The sequence below is a fragment of the Penicillium griseofulvum genome (assembly GCF_001561935.1).
Source record: "Penicillium griseofulvum strain PG3 chromosome Unknown contig_10, whole genome shotgun sequence".
Classification (NCBI taxonomy): domain Eukaryota; kingdom Fungi; phylum Ascomycota; class Eurotiomycetes; order Eurotiales; family Aspergillaceae; genus Penicillium; species Penicillium griseofulvum.
Window position 1 is genome coordinate 861,945 of NW_024467433.1, and position 20,702 is coordinate 882,646.

Genomic DNA, 20,702 nt, shown 5'->3' on the forward strand with positions numbered 1-20,702 from the left:
AAGCCTCCTCAGACTGGCCAAAATCTCAATCACTTTTCTTGGCGTGAACGCCCGTTCGAACCGCCCAGTGTTAGGACATCTTCTTTGCCCATTCTTCCACCCACTTGCGGGCCTCGGCAGCCATGTACTTCAACCTATCTCGGATCCATTCATCCCACCAGTCCTGCAAATATTCCATCGGCTGGCTGGTAGCCTCCCATACGTCGTCTACTCGGCCCCATTCCTCACGAACTAGGTTAACAGTATTCATGATATAGGTATTGATAACGGGATGATTCAGGTACGTTAGGATAGTGAGAGGTTCCCGAAGCATTATTAAAGCTCTTCTGGGGTTATCAATGGCGATAAGAGGCTCCATTATCTCCCCGCTAGTGGGCGGGAGCTTTGCACGCCAGACCTGGAAAGAATGATTAGTATATGACTTTTAAAGGCAAAGTCGTTATTAAATCCTAGTTCGACAACCTTCCTCCGAATTAGCGATTCGAAGTTAGTCCTAATAGATAGACCTCTAATGGAATTGGACTTCGCTAGCTTAAAAGCTCTTTATCCTATAACTTTACCGCGTACGAAAGGAAGATATCGTGATGGCGTATTAGGGCGCTAAACCCAAAGAGGCAAAGCTAACCGCATCCAGGATTCACAGGTCCGCTGTTTACATGGTATAAATACCTAATTTCTGCATAGATTATCGATACAGCATCTTCCTTCTTCGTCTCTCTCAGAGAATGCTCAACACATCACAAGGCCGCTTATACGGCTGAATATTCGTACAGATAATTGAAAAGTACCCGGTGACTCCTACCTAGGCTGGACTTCCTTGTTTCGTCAGTCTGGGGAGGTTTATCTGACGACTAGGAATGTCGGTTTTGTTTTCTCGACTTAGAAGAAAACTGGTCCTCGAGAACCCTATCCCGGGCCCTAATAGGTTGGCAAGAGATCGCAATCCTCAATGCGACCCCCACTAGCTGTGTCATCCTAGAGGGGCCTACCACCATAAAGCGCAAGTCTATGCCTGATGATGAACCCCCGAGAAAAAAGGCAACATACTCCAATTGAAGCCTCTCTCTTTCCCTCTATCGTGAGTCCATAACTTCTGGCACAAATACATTTATATTTCAATTTCATCTGTATATCTTCCCTGTCTTAGGCATATCAACATGTTCTGACGTAAAGCTGCAATGACCGATACTGCCATTGACCGGCACCGCTCCCCACTTAATAGGCAAAAGCGCCATATCATCATCCTCATAATCCGAGTGTACGACCCTATTTTCGTATGGGTCAAAGCCCGGATGACAGGCGGCAGAAATTGCAAGGCTACAACTCCCCGCCACCGGCATTCCCGTCTTAAACGGTTTGGCACTAAGCCCCAAGAGACAAAAGAACATGAAGGCTGCAACCGTGACGGCACTGACTATCGCGATGGGCGAGTAACCGCAGGTAGTTATGTCTTGGTTAACATCCCTAAGCACTTTCCTATCGAACGCTTCGATCCCGACCGTAAACAAACTTTGCGATATTAGCCAGTGAAGGGTGGCTGAGGCGGCTAAGAGAGGCATTGAGTAGCGATAGGGTATAGAAAGGAAGTATTGGCTTCGCTGGGATAGTTGAGCGTTGTTCGAGACGCGGAGGCCTTTACGGTGGATGGCATATCCGCTCCATTCAGCTCCGAGAGCCATTGTGGTCAATAGACTGTTGAAAGCGAAGTAGAGGAATGAAAAGATAAGTTGTGGGGCGTTGGCAATGATGACGTTCAATTCCAATGTGTCTGGCCACTTGGGGCCTTTTATTAGGGTGTCGGTGACGGTGCTTCCTAGTTCTTGCTTCCAGATGTCGACCCCTTTTCCAATCCTGGCGAGTCCGTATAAGAGGAGGGAAATACAGATCGTGTTGGCGGTGATCCAGCTACTTGGGCGTTAGATGGAGATATAAATGAATAGAAAGGGTAAATCAGCAGCACTCACAGGAGTATACTAAATGTCCACCTCCGAAGGGAGACAGCCGATCCCCATCGTCTTCGTCTCTTAGAAAATGGTCTCGGCTGCTCTAGCGGTCTCTTTTTGAATTCCTTTGGTGCGAGTCGATTTATGTATCTTACGTTGCGATAGGAGAGTAGACAGCCACCTTGCGTGTACCGGTCTGGTTGACGTAGGAAGGAAGCAATGGCATCGCCGATAGTCAAGATCGGAATATCAGTATCGGGTATCTTAAACCACATATAAAACAGGATTCCAGCCTTGAATATATTAAACGTAATCACAATAATCGTTATTGGGAGAGAGTATTGCAGCTTGCAATGTTCCTGCTGCTTCTCAGCCAGGCAGTAGTCAACTTTGTAGTGGGTCACAGTCCAGTTGTTCTTGGCGATCTGTGTTGAAATTTTTGGGATACTGTTGACGTTGCAATCAGGCCGTGTACCAGGATCCCGCGGAAAATCGAGACATAGCCAATCGTATGGACCAGTACTGCTGGACACGTACTCGTTCGGGTTAAATACGGGGTTTGTGTAGACGTGCTCGTATGAATCATTTGCTATTACAACATCACCGGTCACAATTAAGAGTCTGCTGTATGTTTTCTGGAAGATCTGTGCAAATGCATCTAAGCATTCGGTCCCTTGTAGACGGTCAAGAGTGCCGTTCGTTGCTGCGTGCAAGAGATGTTGGAAGGAGTCAAGGCTATCCCCTTTTTCTCGATGGTTCACATAACCTGACATATACAAGTCTGTCACATTCTTGTGCGCCAGAGACCCAGGGCCGGCGAATACATCGTAAGCGAAGACTGCGGTTGTTTCGTAGATTGCGGAATTGTACCTATGGCTTCTCAGTCAGCCACTGCAATAGCTGTACGATATACATTGGGCGAGCACTCCCGTACATCAGGTGAAAAGGAATCGATAAGAACGCTAGGGATAGCCACAACCTCGAGTGCACTGCAGATACCCGGAATAAGTTGCGGATACTAGGGACTCCAATATCGAGCCATGTGCCACTTCGATGTGCTCGGTCTATATCATGCCTTTTCGGAGCAGATAGACATTGCTATAGAAAGACACTAAGTTATCTCACTGCCAAAGTGTGAAATATTGGGAGAGAATATGTTCATACCATTCCGAAATTGCTGGCACTCAGCAGAGCTGTACTCAGAAAGTTCACCAGCAAATGGAAACCTGTACTTAACCGATGCACTTTCGCACAATCGCCCTCGTACAAAACAGTGTTTGCGCCATGGAGCTCGCCCCGGGAATATGCATTCTGATATTTAGTAGGGTAAAGCTTTATGTCGTCTCGGCGGGGATGTGCAGCGGTGTAGAGCAGAAATCCCACGTTGAATAGCAGAACAATCAACGAGGTTATGAAAGCCAAGAGTATGGTAAACTTCCAGCCTTCAAATCGGGAGCCATAACGCGATAGACCTCGTTTAATGTTGCTTTGTGTTTCCTCATCATCTGATGAGTTTTCTCTTGGCCTTCTATCTGAGTCTCGTGATGACGCACTTTGAAGGAGATGGTATGCACTCTTGAGACGACTGGGAATCGGTAGTAGCTCGATGTTTCGGCCAAGTAAATCCCTATCCGACATGGTTTGATCTGACGTTTGCTCTGAATATGGAGAGGCACTACGCTACAATGGAAGAGTAGGTAGTCTGGAAAGAATCATGAAATGCCTGAAGAAAACTATCTACAAGTGGAGACTAGAAATGGGAGCAAACAGAGATCACGTGAATTTTGACAAATATCTTGCGGGGGTTTAACCTATATCCCTGAAAATAGTAGGAGGCTGAATTTCAGAGATGGTACTTTTGGACCCTGCGCCCGCCACATTGGGCGTTTTGCCCGGGTTGTAACAGGCCAAAATAGGGGAGATCGGCATAGATCGGCGGTGATTAGTGCCAACGCCAAGTTATTTTCGGGGCCACTTTCAGGGGAAAGTATCACCCTATGAGCCGAAGTCTTGCGAGTCAGATTTTACCCGCGCTCGATATATTTGCACCAATAATTACTCCGTACTCAGTTTCGCATACAGATAAGATTAAAATGTAATTGACCAAATTATTTATTTCGACTGATATCTAAGGTAATTTATCTGCTTGACGCAATCTCCTAGGGAGGGGTTGGATCAAATTGTTACCTACACCTGGTAGACTATATAGGGCATTTATCATATATCAAATACGCCTAATCAGCTGCACTCCTAATTGTTTCACGTAATTAGGGGTGTCTCTAGAATATTGCACTGGTAGTAAACAGGATAGCACGTGGTTCATTAGAATCATTACCCATTATCTAGTGTGGTTTGATACCAAGATCCACTAATGCGCTTGATCTAGCTGAGTTTATTCTAACTCGCGCTCAAAATGTTGACGACCCAGCTCTTCCGTCTCCATGGTCAGTTCTTCCACAAACAGGGAGCTCAGAAACCCCACTGCTCCAAACGCTGCAAGCTCATACCAGATTGTCTGCATGGCGTCCTTGTACGCCTCTCGAATGAGGTCCCGCAGACCAGGGGAGATGTCGGCCGTTCGTAGATAAGGAATAAAGCTCACTGCTTCACTGGGGTCTCTCACCAATGCCAGAGAAGCAGGCAGTGCGATACCGGCTATCCTATTGGCGAAAACACTGCTGAATGTAGTGGCGCCAACTGCAAGACCAATGAGAGCACCAAACAGCCTGAATGCGACCATAATTCCCATTGCGAGGCCTTGATCATCGGATGAAGCGCTGGCTTGCATCGGTATTGGAGGAACGCTGAATATTGTGCCAATTCCAATCCCAGCAATCACCTGGACACTGGAACTCACGGCTTGTGAGGAAGATTGGTCCCACACTGCAAAAATACCACAGCCAACGGCGAGAAATATCCATTCGGCCCATATTTCCCATAGGTATGTCCGAAAGAGATCCACGGCGAAGGCCGCAATTCCTGTAAACACGAAGACGACACAACAGAATGGTAGAATTGAGATGGAAGATCTGAGCGGAGATTCGAGGTAAACCGCTTGGAAAAACAGTGGAAGATACTGTAGAAGAGTATACAGCACGAACCCGTGGATAAAGCTTCCAAGCAGAGACATTTGGGCGGTTCTTGAGCGGAAGATACGGGAGGGAAACACAGCGTCGGTCTGATGAGACTCATAAAATCCGAATCCCACCAATATTAGAACACCAATGATCAGCGGGACGATGGTTCGCCACGAGCCCCATGGATACATATTCCCTGCCCAACTCAGCGGTAGGGCGAAGAGAACACAACCGGCCGTAAAGAGTAGCATTCCAAGCCAGTCTATACGGCCAAGTTGCGAGCGAAGTGACTGATCAATGGGTTTCAGACGCATAAAGAAGATTGATAAAAAGAGGGCAACTCCAATGATAGGTAGATTGATCCAGCCAATCCATCGCCACGTAACATATTCACTAAAGACTGCCCCGAGAATGGGTCCTGCAATGCATCCTGCAGCCATTGGAAGGGATAGTAAACCGATATACACAGCTCTCTCTTGCAGAGTGGTGATGTCAGCGACAATGACCTCGCTCAGGACGTCGAGGCCACCTCCGCCTAGTCCTTGTAGCACACGTCCTACAATGAGAACAGCCATGTTATGTGCGACAGCGAAGACGATTGATCCAACACCAAAAAGTGTAAAAGCCGCGTAGAGAGGAATCTTGCGACCGAAAATATCAGAAAAACTGGTATAGATCGGTTGGATGACAACAACTGCTACCGTGAAGGAGATGTTGGCCCAAAATGCGGTCAAAGTTGTGCCTGAAAGTTCATCGGTGATGGCCTGTTGAGACAAATGAAGCAGGTGAGCTGAATGGTGGTTTGGAATCATTGGCTGTGTATAGGATTACCGGAATTGCAACTGCCAATGTGGTAGCATCTAAGGAGACCAGGAAGACCATTAATAGCAGAGCCGTGAATGCAAGAAAAAATGACAGAGGCTTTCTCTTGTGGCCTGGTCGACCTGCTTCAGCATACTCCAGCGGTGACATATTTGATACGTGTTTCTCCTCCGTGCAGTCGCAGCCGCATTCTGATTGTGATTGAGATTGTGTTTCACAAAGGGACTGCGATCGATTCTTGGGATCACTTGACAATGATGGGTCAAAATATTTGTTCGTATTCGGCGAGTTTGTCTCTATTAGTAAAGACATTTCTTGGGTCATGGAGTGTATAGACGATGAATACTCCAATTTATTCAATCCAGGAGAAACATTGCCTCAAATATGCCCATATAATGTCCCTTGCTCTTATCAGACCGAGAGATTTGTAATGGGGTGGATTGGTACTCGATCATCGTGGCCCCCGGGGGCTAAAGATCATGTTGCATTCAATATCTGGGTAATACCTTATATGGTATGGCGTGATATTATCCTTGTCATCGTGCCGTTATCTCGGCAGGAAGACGGGAGTCAAGAAAAATAAGCTCAGCCGCACAAGTCCATTTGTGGAGCTTAACCAAACCCCAAATCCATTGGAAGGTGACAAACTCGGGAGATCTCGGACCATCGCTCATTTTCGTGGTACCTAGGGTGAGGTGTTAGTAGAAAGTTGACTTTAAGCACCGAAGCAATCAATGCCACGAGGGGCGTGGGTAAACTTGGTATTTTGGGCAGTCTCAGAGACCCTTTTGTGGATGTTGAGTCGTGATCCTGTTAAGCCAGAGCGAGGTAGGTGAGATATTCGAATTGGGACAAGAGACGATGGTCTTCCAGTTGGGTTCTGCTGCTGATCTAAGTTGTTAGACTTTGAACCTCCATGGTTTTAGTATGAGTTCTCGCATAACTTCCTCTTGCAATCAACTTCGTTTATTGACACCAGACTCCTCTCCCCTCTCAATATGTTCTACTCCTCCTAACACCTAATTTCTCCAAGGAAAGTCTGTCCATATGCAGGTGGTTGGAGGATGATTTATCAGGTCCTTCGGAAGACTTGAGATTATCAGTGAATACTATATCCATACTAGGAAAAGATGCAACGAAGCATTTTACTTAAAGGCGACATTCATGAAAATTAACCAAATGCTCATACTATAATTTATCACGTTAATACTAGTCACGCTTGATGTAATACCCAGGCACAGCCTCAACGACGTGTGACTTATGGCGGGCCGGTAACCGGGTAGGTTTCGCCCGGGTAAAAAAATGGGTGAGGGCTACCTTAGTATCGCACGCCACTAGTTCCGCGGAGTTATAGGCTCATAGCGAATGTTTTTGTTTGGCATGACGGCCCGTGCCTTCGTTTCATGGCCCCTCCAATAAGTTGTATCCTAAATTTGAGGCATTCTAGGGCCAGAAATCAGTGTATTCACCATCACATACTTCAATCCTAGGTCATTACTACAATTACCTCGTTGGTTCCGCCCAACCTAATATTTTATTTCAACATGCCTTCTAAAAGGCACAGGGCAGACCCCGCTCTTTACAGCAGTAAACGCAGTAAGCCCATTTTGGAGAGCCCGTGCGGAATTCTGATGAGCTTCACTGGGTATGTACAATCAAATCATGCCAATCCAGCCGCCATCAGAGTCATGTGTACGGTTTGTAACCACTAGCGTGATTCATTGAGATATCTATCATCTTTTTGCTCGAGAAATATTATTGTTTGATAAATAACGGGACGTCACCGAGCGCCAATGACAACCTTGGCTATAGAGCCCCCTAACTACTTACTAGAAAGTACCCTCGCCCGGGCGAAGGTTATATCGGATGAACACTAAGCCTCGTGAGTATTTAAAAAATATACTCCCCACATCGCTCTTGATTCCATTCCTATCTTTTATCATCACATACATCTTACATTATACCTGCCTCTCAAACATCAAACCAGCACCTGTGATCCAATTTCCAGAAATAGCTTGACATCATGGCCCTCGTTCGATGCAATGGATGTGCCGTAGTCCGTGAATGCTCGGCCTACGTCGTCCAGAAGGAAGATACGAGAGTGACGAGGATGTACTGTAGCAGATGCGCCCCGAAGACATAATCATCGTAAGTTGCCAGCCCTACTTCCATTTGTCTGATCCTCATTGATGATTAACAATTTGGCACCAGTAAGAATCTTTCCTCGGGGATCTTCAAAGACGCTGTCTTGGTCTGCAGTAGGCCACAATGACCTATGTGGCAATGAAATGCACAATCTGAGTTTGTAGCGTGGCAGAGCTGTGGTGTGTTGGATACTTTATTTGCTTGAGTAAGGGTGTCTTGAGTCAACAATGAAATAATGCTTGAATTGTGCATCTATATTCTTTCCTGCTTCACGAGAACATTGGAAAGTCCAGAGTCGTGAGGTTAGAGCTTGCCAAATGAGCAAGTGTAACCAAACATGTGCTGGGACATAGCATGGGGATACAAGACAAGACATACATGCATCGCGTTAAACATAAGTGTACGGAGACGTTAAGGGGTTCTTGCTAAGGAGGGAATTTAAGTCAAATATTGAATAACGAATATTTCGATGAAGAATATGTAGAAATAATTTGTTCTGTACCTGGGCAAACTGTCAATTTTGCTGACCTCGTGCTATCTCTGTCTGGAAGCCCAGCTGCCTTACAGGTCATCTAACATTCATAAAATAACAGGAAGAATCTCCGTGATGCGCTGAATTGCCTTCGGCGTTTTCTACTCTCATTAGTTGGCCCCTCGACCCCTACATTACTGGACCGTCCAGTTGGCGGCTGTAGCAAGCTGGGTGAACCAATTCCGTCTCTGTCGAAACATCATCGAACCGAGAAGCACTGCCTCCTTTCACTTCTTTATCGGCATATTGCCATCCACGCCAAGATACGCGAGGATCCACCCTATCCACTTTATGAGGCTGTTTATTTGTTAACGTGATTTGTGGAATCAGCTTCTTTGGGGGCCATTTTCCGGGCGCTCGGCAGATCGACCTATAAGACCATTTCCTTTTGTCATTTATACGCTAGGGTACTTGAGGCTTGAGACGACACGCCTGTCATTCAAAGACGTACGAATCATTGCAGCCTTCATCCCAAGCTGCCTACACTCCTTTGTTCCCAACAACTCTCTACGCATCCACTGTTTTCAACGGCAATTTCCTACCATCAAAATGACATTCCTCAAGACACTTCTCCTGGCAACAGCTCTATCGATCGTGTCGACGGCCGCGGAAACCGAATGCCCAGCAGGTTGGCTCCCAAACACCTTCCACGGCACAAAATGCTGCTCTGGCAACATGGTCATCGACGAAGAAGGCGCGTACTGCTGCGTCTACGACATGAGACCTTACAAAGAAGCCCTTACCGACACAGCAAAGCTCTATGCTACCGCAACGACGACGAGTGAGACTGATTGGTCCACACTCGAGAATTCTTGCATCGCTGAGGTCCGCTTCACCGCCACCGACTACTCAGCCCAGGTCTCGTCCGCGGCGAGCAAAGCTGAGGCTACGCCCACGGCTATTGTAGCAAGTGAGGTCACCACCACGAGCCAGGTCACCCGTACTACGGCTTCTTCAACTAGCTCTGGTGCGGGCTCGCAGTCTTCGACCCCAACCCCGACCTCTAACCCGGCTATGCCTATTGCTACTGGACAGGGCATGCTTGGTGGCGCAGCACTTGCAGCTGCTCTACTCATGCTGTGATTGAAAATTATTCTCTTGTAATTTTGGCCCCTATTTGAGGTTCGGGTGGGGGCTTGGTCTCGGACTCGGAACATGTCGAGTGTATCTATCCACTATAGTTGGACATACACTTTCGAAAGGAATGCAATCGTTCCCATCCTTCTCTGAATTATTGAAGTCATCTGTTTGATTCATAGTGGAAATCCGTAGAATTATAGCAGAAGTCCAAATGGCTAAAAGCAGAGGGGAATGTCACGTTGCCCCCCTGAAGGCTTACAGCCAAGCCTTTAACGCCTCGGCAAGGCCTTGGCAAAGCCCTACGGAGACTGTCTAGAGTCAATGCCAAGCCCTAGGTGCGACACGTGGAATGAACTATGATTTTGGCGTTTCTAGTGAAAATTGGCCTCGTACAGTTCACCTGGGCCCCTGGGGGAAGATATATATAACCATTCCCACCATGCAATTTACCACAGTTCCCTTTTGGCACCCCGTTGCAATGGGCGCGGTAGCCATCCCCATTGAGTCCCAAGCAAATGGCCTCGATGTCAGAGCTGAGTCCCTCGCCCTACTTTTACTATGAATATTCTTTGTCTTGGGTACTCCCCTGTGACTCGCAGTTTATCAATACAAATCAAACTTCAGAAATGCACTAGATCGAAGAATGAGTGCAGATACATAAACGATGCCAAAAGGCCCACATACATCAAGTGGCCTTCTAAGATTGCTATGAAGAGGGTACGTATCTCCAATATAAATTGGCAACTGACTTGCATATGTGCTAGATATCACGATCTTTGATAGTGCACCAAGGATGGTAACAGGTGTACCGTCGAGACCTACAACAACTCTGTCGATTGTGACTAAAAGGTCCCTTTGATGTGCCTATTGTTTTGGGTCTACTGCGTACTTCTTACTGGTGGTATGCAGGATTTATGCAAGTCCCAGCCCTATTACCTACCCACAGGGAATCGATATATTTACTACTCGGTGGATGAGGCACCTAGAAGTATATTTGATTATTAATGGATCCTTCGTTATCATGAATGCACTTCTTTAGTATCTAGCTAGATATATACGCTCATCAAGCAAATCCTTATTCATTGCCAACAATATCTAGCACTGTCTGATCGTAGCACGTGAAAAGATAATTGCATGGCTGTCTAAGAGTAGAGTACCTTGGGTATTCTAAGGTTAGATTGGCACTGGGTCAGCACATCTTTTGAGACCGTTCCTGCCTTAGGCAAATAGGCCCTTGCTCCCTACCTCATTCGATCTTCCTCTTCTCTCTTTATTCCTCTATCTAAGGAAGCTAACTGCATGCGGCCATTGACTTCCTTTTCCATCAGCCCCTCTTCTGAAGCTGTCTCTTACATTCCGGGTTGAGAAATATCCTTGCTTTAACTGTCTATGAGGAATGATGACGGAATGGAAACAAAATGTAAGGTTGACTATAACAATAGATCACCAGAATCCCTCGCCTTTCCAACAATGGTCGATGATCCAAATGTCCGGATTAAGCTTTCAACACTGCACAACGCTCTAGTGCCATAAACTACACCCTAACCTTGTGTCCAGCTATGGAACTAGGTAAGCCAGCGATATCTCGCGAGTCCGAGGAAGTGCACAAATCAGATTTCATGCGCATTGGTTCATACCATCGGCATGAGTAATAGTTGCCAAAGACTATGCTTCTGGTCATGCTGAGATACGCAGCTCACTGCTTCGAACCATTAGCGCTACCTCCACTCTTGGAGACCTTCAGCTCCCACCTCTTGAGATTACCTATGAGATATGCTCCCTACTTGATATTCGATCTTCATTCAACTTTCGTCAAGTGAACCGCTGTGCACAACAAATCGTCAGACAAACCGGTGACTACGAACCGGCAATTACTCATGCTATTGAAGCTATTTGGGTTATACTCAACACGAATATTGCATATTGGTTCACAATGTCTGACTTGTTCAAAGTGCTCTGCACGAGGGACTGTCAGGTCTGTGGCTCTTTCGGCGGCTTTATCTTTCTCCCTTCATTTATGAGATGCTGTTTTAACTGTGTTCAAATGACCGGACCGCCTTTCCTCCATCTCACGAGTTAGTGTCTATCCAAGACGTAAATGCTTGAGTTCCCTATCCAGCTTGGTGCCGACGGTGACGTCATTGGATGGAAGATATTCAACCCACCGGGGTAAAGATCCGAAGGGAATCCATATCATACCCACAGACTTTCTTAGTACATTATCCTCGGGTATAGATCATGAAAGTGACGGCGACGCGGTCGAAGGGAATATATCCACTACGTTATATGGTGACTACCGCATTACCCTTTCTCGATCTTCAAAGCGGTGTCATTCAGAATGAAATTCGCTGCAATGGTTGCCGGACTTCCATAAGGCTTGGACCTAGAAAGGCATATTTACCAAACTTGGTGGATAAATTGTACTCCTATGACGAATTTATGGAACATTTTTTGGGAATGTGTAGATGCTCAAATGCTAATGGAATTTCAGCAATCAAGGAGTTGAGATTCTCTGAGATCGCTGCGTTCGTCATGTATGGAAGTGGCTTCGAGGTCCCATAGCTTTAAGTAAAAGACGGGAATGTTAGTTGTTAAACGATGTCTCAATCGTACATGCTCGAATCCCTGAACCTAGAGTCACATGACTTTATTTGCGCAGAGATTTATAAATCAGTACTTCTCCTAGTTCTTCCCTTATTTCCTCAATCTCTTCAAAATATTCTACAGTCGCATTGCTCTATTTTGTTGCTTTTTGTTCTACAAAACTCCCCGTCCCCACATCCAGGCCCCACTTTCGCGGCAACAACCCGAATCACGTGTTTGAAGATCATTGAGCCCCACACTTTCTTTTACATCACTTTGTCTTTCGCATCTCACAAAGGCCGACTTCGAATCAATTCCCTCCTGTCAGGCCCCACCAAAATGTTTAGACGCCCACGAGAAACCCAGCCTGACCCCATAACCTTGGAGGTTGGCGAGATACTTGCGCCCCTAGTTATCTTTCCATGGGGACCGCTTGCGATGAACTACTTGGGTGTTCCTATTGTACTAGGCGTAAGTTGAGTTATGGCTGATCTGGTATTGCAGCACCCGCTAATGGAAAGATTCCAGACTGCTATGATCGCTGTTCACGATGATGACTATCAGACAGCATGCCAGAGACTGCAGGACAATGAGTTTCGCGTAGCAGTCCCTGACCGCAGGCCTGCCCCCGAGTTGTTGGAAAGGCTCCCAGATCCGGATAAGGTTATGAAAAAGGTCAACAAAAAATATGAACGTCTTGATAAATCAACAACATTGTTTGACTACCCAGTCGACCACCACCTAGCCGGAGGCCTCAAGTTGATTGTTGTTCCAAACTCCTTCGCAAATCTTCCGACACCAGGTGTGACTGACGAATCGACGCCCAATTCTCTCTCTACCAAGGATTACGACATATATGGCAACATCTCTCACCCACTTGAACACACGTTGGTTGAGAGTTTTGCAAAGGGTGTTCTTAAGGATGAAGATGATGAAGATTGCCCCACTTCGATTTGGGGAGATTCATTGAGTACCTGGGTAGCTATGATGGTGTCATATCTTGAGATTGACAATGACATTCTGGACAGTTGTTCAGATGAGCGTGCAGTTGAATGGTTCAGTGTGAACTATGGGCGAATACACGAGGAAAAGTTCGGCCCCTGGGACAGACGTGTTTCGAAGCGACTGGGGTCTGGAAAAGAAATGCCTGTGGATATGAGAGGTAATCCGTTGGCTGAGTGAGGTCTTTGAACCTTGACTTTCTCTGTACAATACCCGGCGGCGAAGCGTGAAGCATACTAAAGCAGCTCCTTTCCGTTTCATGAATATCGATGTACTCCTAATGAACCTTGAAAGAAATGACCAATCACAATCTCAGAAAGACATAGAATCAAGAACCAGTAGCAATTGAACCTGAATAATATACTGGTAGGTACATGAATTAGTTTGTCCCCGGTTCCCCGGGGGAGGGGGACCACTTTGTGGTTTGTTTATTTTCTAGAGAGCGCAATCGGAAAGCTTAGTATGCACTGGTATATTAACAGACGCCGGGAAATCAGGACCTCGAGAGAGATCTGCGTACATCTCTGTGTACGAACCTTAGAAATATCCACAGATGTACAACAATGGATGAGTCAACTTGTGCCGTGAGCTCCGCTATCCAGTGGATCTAAAGTCGCCCATTATCTACATGTACATGTACTCTGTGCTCTGTATAGTCTACTAAATCCTCTGAAATGTTGTAGTCTGTTTGTGTTGGCGATAAGCGACATAATCATTTGCAATTACCTGCTAAACCTATAGCAGATGATCAATTTCATTTTGGTTCTGAACATGCTTACAATCTATAAATTCATAAGATTCCTCAACACTAGCCAAGATCTTTTATACCGGTAACCAATTAAACCTAAGTGAGTTGTTTGTTATCAATGTTCAGGGCGTTGAGCCCATGTTCACCACTCTGTAGCCGCCACCACCGCAGGTAAAAATAGAGAGAATGAGATTGATTAGAAAGATGTGGAGAGCTAGTACATAGCGACGGCCAGAGAGTCATGAATAAATCTTTCTTCTCATCCCCTGACTTTTAATGCTACAAATGGCCGTTTAGTGCCCATTTAAAATGCAGTGATCTAAAATGATAACGCACTTAAAGCAATACAGTATTGGCTGGAATATATGCCCGAGCGCTATAGAAGTCTTTTCCACGTTCTCGGCCCAACGCACGGGCCCACTATCAGTATCTAAATTCATATCAATGTTTTAAGCATGCATGTAGTTATATGATCAGCTGGTCAAGGTGAGGCTCTAAGGTCACTGGTTTTGCCTAGAAACGTTCCGAGGCAGCCTTCATGCCGAAGGCGGATGCCTCTGGTTGTCTTCAGTCTCTCCTTTTCTCCTTTCTTCTCTCTTCCTATTCCTCTTTATTAACTCACATCTCTTCTTTCCTCTCTTTTCTTTTCCTTTTCCTCTTCATTACCTCTCATCTCTCAATCTTACGTTTTTTCCTTCACACAACCTCCTGATCTGTACTCACGTCATTTACTGGTATCATTTCGGCATTAACTGCTCTGATTTCTCAGTTTCAAAGGTAATAAGCTTCACCTTCCTCCCTCTACTACTCTGAAGCTCTGAAACCTACAGCCGGAATATTAGACAAAGCTTTCAATATGCCTGTGCTCCGACAAACACAGTTAGAGCAGGTCGTCGCAACCATTGCCCAACGGCTAGACTCGTTGGAGATCGACTATGCTATCATGGGTGGCGGTGCAGTATGCCTTATGGCACCTGATCCCCAGCGAGCCACTGAAGATGTCGATCTTGTGATCCGTGTCGACCATCGATCCATCACAGCCGATCTCCTTACCAACAAACTCTTGACTTCTTTCCCCTCTGAATTTGGCCCGGTCAGTCAGTTCGGCCACATCATTCCGGGTTACAAACTCGAACTTGATAGTGGAGTGACGCGCCTCATCGAGCTCGAGATATTCGACTTCCAATCCTGGCCCAACCGACCGGAATACGATTTCCGATCAGCTACAAGAGTGACGCAGAAAGTCAGCGGATATCCTGTCAAGATGTTTAGTGCTGAATGGATCATCCGGGAGAAGATCCTGTCGCAATACCAGCGACAGGGTGCTAAGCAAGCCGTCGATCTACAAGACGTGGAGAACCTGCTGAGTTACGCTGTGCCTGGTAAAGCTGAGCTCAATTTCGACAATGACCAGGAACTTCAGAATGCCTTGGCAACCTTCTTGCAGAGAAGACCGAAATTGCGAGGCGAGCTTCGCGAGGTGATCAAGTGCCGGGCTGTCTTGGGCAATTGATTGGTATTACTCAACATTCTTTCCCGTCTGGAACAAGTTGCTAGTCAAATAGCTTTATGTAGATGATGCATCTCACCTTTCACATGGTCCCCAATTTGGATTGAATATTCCAGTGGTATCCCCAGGCATGGCTTTTTTTTTTAGCGTTGCGCGTGAACTTTTTCTTTTTTACTTCAAATATTATGCCACTTGAACTTTTTGCGGGACTTGTCTAGTGTAGCTTTCTCCGTCGGTTTGGATCGTCGTACCTTTTCTAATATGTCGACGCAATATGTCTTTTTGGGTGTCTTTTTAGGCGTCTTTTGGGAGGTCCTCTCCCCCTTCTTGCCCAGCTCTACGCCCAGTAAGCATGCAAAGATTCCCAATGTCCCGGCCTGGCGACTCACAGTGTAAAGGATATATCTTCCTTGTCACCTGAGGCACCTATTTCTTTAATGCCCCAGTAACCATTCATTGCCTTGGATATAGGTCCCATATGATCATCCTAGAAAGGGCTATTAATAGCTATTAATAGACTAGTTGATGTTTGGCAAAACTGCTCTATTCTAAAACAAAGTACTGTATCTTCTTTGTCACCTGGCTCCCTTTTTTCATTTTGTTAGCGTCCGATTCTAAGTAAGAATAATATCAGACCGGATTGTTTTCTATCGCTCTCCTTCCCTAACCAACATGATCTCTCTATAAATATATTGATGTTGAGCTTTCTACCAAGTATGGATGCACTTGTCACTCGGCTGCCACCATTCTAGATCACCTGGATGGGATTATCTGTATGGCCCTGCAAGGCCCTAAGCAAGTACCTTGGTCTTTGTCACGGTGTAGTGGTAAATATTTAGTGTTTATTGCCACATTTAGTGCGTATATGCTCACTCATCGTTGATACAAACCAACTCTTGCCAAGGGAAAAAGAGACTGAGACGGACGAATAAGAGAATCAAGGTCATCTCAGGCACATGACACTTCCCCAAACTCTCGCGATATCCCGTATATCTGGGGATATCAAATCTGGAAACATAAGCCGAAGGTCTAATTTCAACGGCTGGGGCCAAAGTGACGACTCAAGTCAAAACTCTCCGAATCGCTGGAGGGAGTCTTGAGATCCACTTGGGGCAGCTTAAAGGAGTTAGATCCCGGCACTTGGCCCCTACCCCCTTGGTGGCGTTTGGGGCCGCACCACCCTAATCATAGTACATTGTATATCGATATAGATAAAGGGTAACTTAGCTAAACCCCTTGCATCTCAACTGTGTTACCTAGGAAAGAAAGCTAGTTCACGGTTCTTTTGTCTTGGGTATAAATTTAAAGGGGCTTATGTTACAGATAGTTAGTTTTTAGAGTAGAGTTTAGGAGAAATCCTTTGCTGGGGGTTCTAACTCTATGATAGTAACTGAGCGGTTTTCTTTAATATAGAGATAGCCTGTGTCGATTATTACGTATATTTTCACTCCTAATATATGTTTTACTCAACATACTTTTCTACGGGTCCCCTACGGAAAGGCATATTATTGGGTGGTGCTACCCAACAATCCAAAAGTGGCGTTGGGCGAAATAGAATGGAGTATATATATTCACGACTGCCTAGAACCGCCAAAGCGGGGGTAAAATCGTTGGAGGGGTAACGAGGAAAATATTTTAGTTTCATGCATTAAATAGTCTCATTGAACGAAAACTTCAAGATATAGATCTAGAAGAAGATTGGGTTCATATCAAAGATGCGTCTTCGTAACTAATTATAATTCAGAGCCTGTCTTCTGAGGCAAACATGCAGACCAACCAGTTAGTTTATGCATGAACCTGCTGCGGTGTGACGAAGGTTAAATTGAGGCAACGGCATCCAGTTCCTCGAACATTGAGAACTTGTCCACTGTTGAATTTCTTCTATTTACGTAATACTACTACCTAATAAGACTCCGGCTTTTCATGGAAAGATTATACTGGGGAAAATATTTGATAGCCAAGCAAGTTTTAGGAAAGGGCTTGTTTCCCCTAGAACAAAAAGCCCATATAAACAGTAATGCAAGGCAAATATGCATGCATAGCCTCGTAACTAATCGCAGAAATATTATGCAAATACTATGCTTCATAATCACCAAATCTGATCTCCTTGGAGATTCGGGCCCCGATGGGTCTCTAATAGTCCAAGCACATGTTTCATATTAATCATCTCTGGCCGAGTGTAATCTATAATCTGAGTCGTATCTTGTATATCTATACAAAGTAATCTTCGAACACTATCATGTCTCATCTTCTATTGGTCACAAACTATAGCTATCTCTTAAAAATGAATAGCTTGCTTTATCAATAGGAAGCTCGAGCATTCCCACCTCGAAACGCAAATCCTTCCGTAGGTGAACGGTCCTCCACACTCCCGCTCGGGACCAATTCCAAGTTTTATCTCTATTGATCAGCAGGCTTGTATAGACATATGCGGTTACATCGGCGTCGTATGACCGGCGCTTGGACTGGCTGCTCTCATAATCCCTGAAGATAATCCCTGGAGATAATCCCTGAACTTCTAGAAGAACCCTGACAGCGACTCATAAATCGATGCATACCAGCGTAAATATCCAATGTATCTCTTCCTTCATATGGAATGGCCCACACAAGTGGGGAAAACATCCGACCAAACCCGCGATCCCCTCTTGCCACGTATGAATGTGTATGCATGGACGCATACCAAGCGCCCCGCACCTTGATGTTCTATGCGGTGTAGCCTTCTACCTAGAAGAGCTAGTTGCATCCACCGGGAAGATTTTCTTCGCAGGGGATGCATAGGAGGATTAATGCGTCTATAGCTTGTCCCCAGGATCCCGTTAGCTCTAACCAAGACGAACTAGTCGATAATATGACCTATCATACTACAAGAAATAGATGAGCGAATTTTTCCACGTGCACACTCAAAACCATATTAACGTCATAAACAAAGAATGCCCCTTGGCCGGTAGAAGGATTCACTGTCTCTCAAAGTTATCCGTTTTTTCCGTATCCCCGCTGGATTCGAGTGGATATATAAACCGTAGCAATGGTGAGGTGTTTCTTGTTCAAAATTCCACATTGAAAATGGCCACATGCGATTATACCGTTTCTCTGCACCATGGGATTGTCCCTCCTACGGGTCGAATTTATCTTCCGGTTGATGTGACTGGCCATATACCCGACTATACGCGTCTAAACGACCGGCCTGTGATCAGGTCATGTGAAATTGCACTGGGAATACGCGATGTATGCCTCAAGGTAAGTCGAACTACACCTATGTCTTCATGAAACATCGACTGAATATGTTGAATTCAGCTCAGAATTCCCCACTACAACATAGTGGCTATGAATTCCGCCCCTCCATCGGCTGTGATTTATTCACACGCTAACTTCAAGGCTTCCATCCAACCGGAAAAAGCCGGAGATACCAAGGACTTTTATGAAAGATGCTTTGCAGAAGCCGCTGCAATTAACCTCTTTTTCCCTGATGTACGATCGGAGAGAATCCGCATATGCATGACAGCGTGGCTGGCTGCAAACTGCGCGGCGGATGACATACTTGAGACTATGCCACCAGCTGCCGCCACACTTGCTTTGAAAGAGGCGATTTTGAAGCTCCGGGGAAAGAAGACAGAGGGTACGTAGTTCAAATGCGTTTTGAAAGGCTTGCAGCTCATGTCTATGAATAGTCTCCCCGATAAACAAGGTCGCGTCAATCCTTTGCTTCTTCCTCGAATATTGCATCCAGCAACTCGACCTCAGTGAGAGCATCGCCCGCGAACTCAGCGATGATATATGCGATATGTGTCAGGGCTTACTAGACGAGCTCCTATTCCGACGAGGCCTATTGTCTAACAACCTGAAAACATATCTGCAATTCCGCGGTAAGACAATGGGAATCCATCCATTTTTCACTTTGATCCGCACACTACACAAACCGATCGATGCGGAATATCTCTCTGGACTACGAGATCTCCAGAAGCGGGTTAGTTTGGTTCTAGGGCTACAAAACGACCTTGTTGGCCTGGAGAAAGATCGTCGAAATGGCGAGACCATGAATGCAGTCTTGGTATCCTTGAAGGAACAAGCGGGAACAGATGTGGATCACATGAATATGATATTGCCGAAGACTATTCAGGATGTATGCGAGATCCACAATCTTTGTCTCTCGGCTGCAGTGGAGGTGCATGAAGGACTACAACTTTCACGGGGTCATTCCGAAGAGGGGATACTTGAGACTACAGTTCTAGCCTTTGCCGACACGCACCTGAAATGGTGCGCCTCGTCTAAAAGGTATCAGGCGAAGGTACAATAGATAATTTATTAGTTGAGTTAGTGACTTTGGGCTGAACATAAAGGTGGCGTTCGAAGTATGCAATTGAGTTATCTCTACTTTCTTTATCATCCTGCAGACGCCACGATGTGATAGACATGGACACATGCAGGTATTGTAAGAGGTCAGGCATGATTTTGGATTAGTAGGCTCGTGCGATGTGATAAGCCACACCTGCGCTGCATGAATAGGTATAGATCAGACAAAAGTGGCGGTGAGAGGTGTGGCGATGAATTCGTGATTCGACAGCGGGTTGTGGGGGGATTCGGGATTTATTCTCACCCACTATCATCCGTACGATCTATCGCGTACATTGCAGATAAAACCAATAGCCCAGGGCTGAATATTAGATATCAGATCTGAAGACCTGCATACTGGCGCACCATTCAATGGTACTATCAATACACATTTAGGACTCGTCATGTGGCCTTTATCGTAGAGTGTGTATGCGGAACTATGAGCAGAGCAGTCGGCAAATTTCACTCTTGCGAAGTACTGTCAAAGTTTACTATTAACAAGCACACGGACATCTAGGTCTAGATCCATTCTAGCAAGGAAGTAAGGGAAATTTGCCAAGCCCTTGACGTGGTGTAACAAAGAACCTTGGAAGTCTTCGGTTGACTTAAAAACCAGGGCAGATATACGATAGCTCACAAGCTGTTTCCTCTTTTTCTCTCTTTGATGCACATATCCAATTTTGGCAATCTTAACCGGCTCTTCCTATCTCAGCCCGATACTCCCTCGAATCGATCTTTTTTCCTGCCTGTCTCTCTAGATTATTCAAGTCATGGTTTCGCCTTCACTTCTACTTTATAACATTCACGTATTTGGGATTTTGTTTCTATTAGATATTTTTCTCAGCACTAAAATTGCCCAACTGTTTTCAATTTACTATCCCATCCACCATGCATTTCTTCGCTTCTATGTTGTATATTTCTAATTTAGAGT

General features: G+C 45.7%; 6 protein-coding genes across 6 annotated transcripts; 4 read left to right on the forward strand and 2 right to left on the reverse strand.

Moving 5' to 3' along the window:
• Positions 1-1,121: 1,121 nt before the first annotated feature.
• Positions 1,122-3,581, reverse strand: PGRI_084940 (uncharacterized protein; the record flags this gene model as incomplete). The annotated part of the gene is made up of 3 exons (XM_040796208.1): positions 1,122-1,905; positions 2,136-2,813; positions 3,211-3,581. 3 exons carry the CDS (start codon positions 3,579-3,581, stop codon positions 1,122-1,124), a joined length of 1,833 nt encoding a protein of 610 aa, XP_040650746.1.
• Positions 3,582-4,335: 754 nt separating this feature from the next.
• PGRI_084950 (Major facilitator superfamily domain, general substrate transporter) lies at positions 4,336-5,832 on the reverse strand (the record flags this gene model as incomplete). Its single annotated transcript, XM_040796209.1, has 1 exon — positions 4,336-5,832. The coding sequence occupies one exon, from the start codon at positions 5,830-5,832 to the stop codon at positions 4,336-4,338; it is 1,497 nt and encodes a 498-aa protein (XP_040650747.1).
• Positions 5,833-9,068: 3,236 nt separating this feature from the next.
• On the forward strand, positions 9,069-9,602 carry PGRI_084960 (uncharacterized protein; the record flags this gene model as incomplete). Its single annotated transcript, XM_040796210.1, has 1 exon — positions 9,069-9,602. The coding sequence occupies one exon, from the start codon at positions 9,069-9,071 to the stop codon at positions 9,600-9,602; it is 534 nt and encodes a 177-aa protein (XP_040650748.1).
• A 2,919-nt stretch (positions 9,603-12,521) lies between these two features.
• On the forward strand, positions 12,522-13,364 carry PGRI_084970 (uncharacterized protein; the record flags this gene model as incomplete). Its single annotated transcript, XM_040796211.1, has 2 exons — positions 12,522-12,653; positions 12,711-13,364. The coding sequence occupies 2 exons, from the start codon at positions 12,522-12,524 to the stop codon at positions 13,362-13,364; spliced, it is 786 nt and encodes a 261-aa protein (XP_040650749.1).
• Positions 13,365-14,788: 1,424 nt separating this feature from the next.
• Positions 14,789-15,445, forward strand: PGRI_084980 (uncharacterized protein; the record flags this gene model as incomplete). The annotated part of the gene is made up of 1 exon (XM_040796212.1): positions 14,789-15,445. One exon carries the CDS (start codon positions 14,789-14,791, stop codon positions 15,443-15,445), a length of 657 nt encoding a protein of 218 aa, XP_040650750.1.
• A 3,060-nt stretch (positions 15,446-18,505) lies between these two features.
• PGRI_084990 (terpene synthase family protein) lies at positions 18,506-19,736 on the forward strand (the record flags this gene model as incomplete). The annotated part of the gene is made up of 3 exons (XM_040796213.1): positions 18,506-18,679; positions 18,737-19,058; positions 19,111-19,736. The coding sequence occupies 3 exons, from the start codon at positions 18,506-18,508 to the stop codon at positions 19,734-19,736; spliced, it is 1,122 nt and encodes a 373-aa protein (XP_040650751.1).
• Between the last annotated feature and the right edge of the window lie 966 nt (positions 19,737-20,702).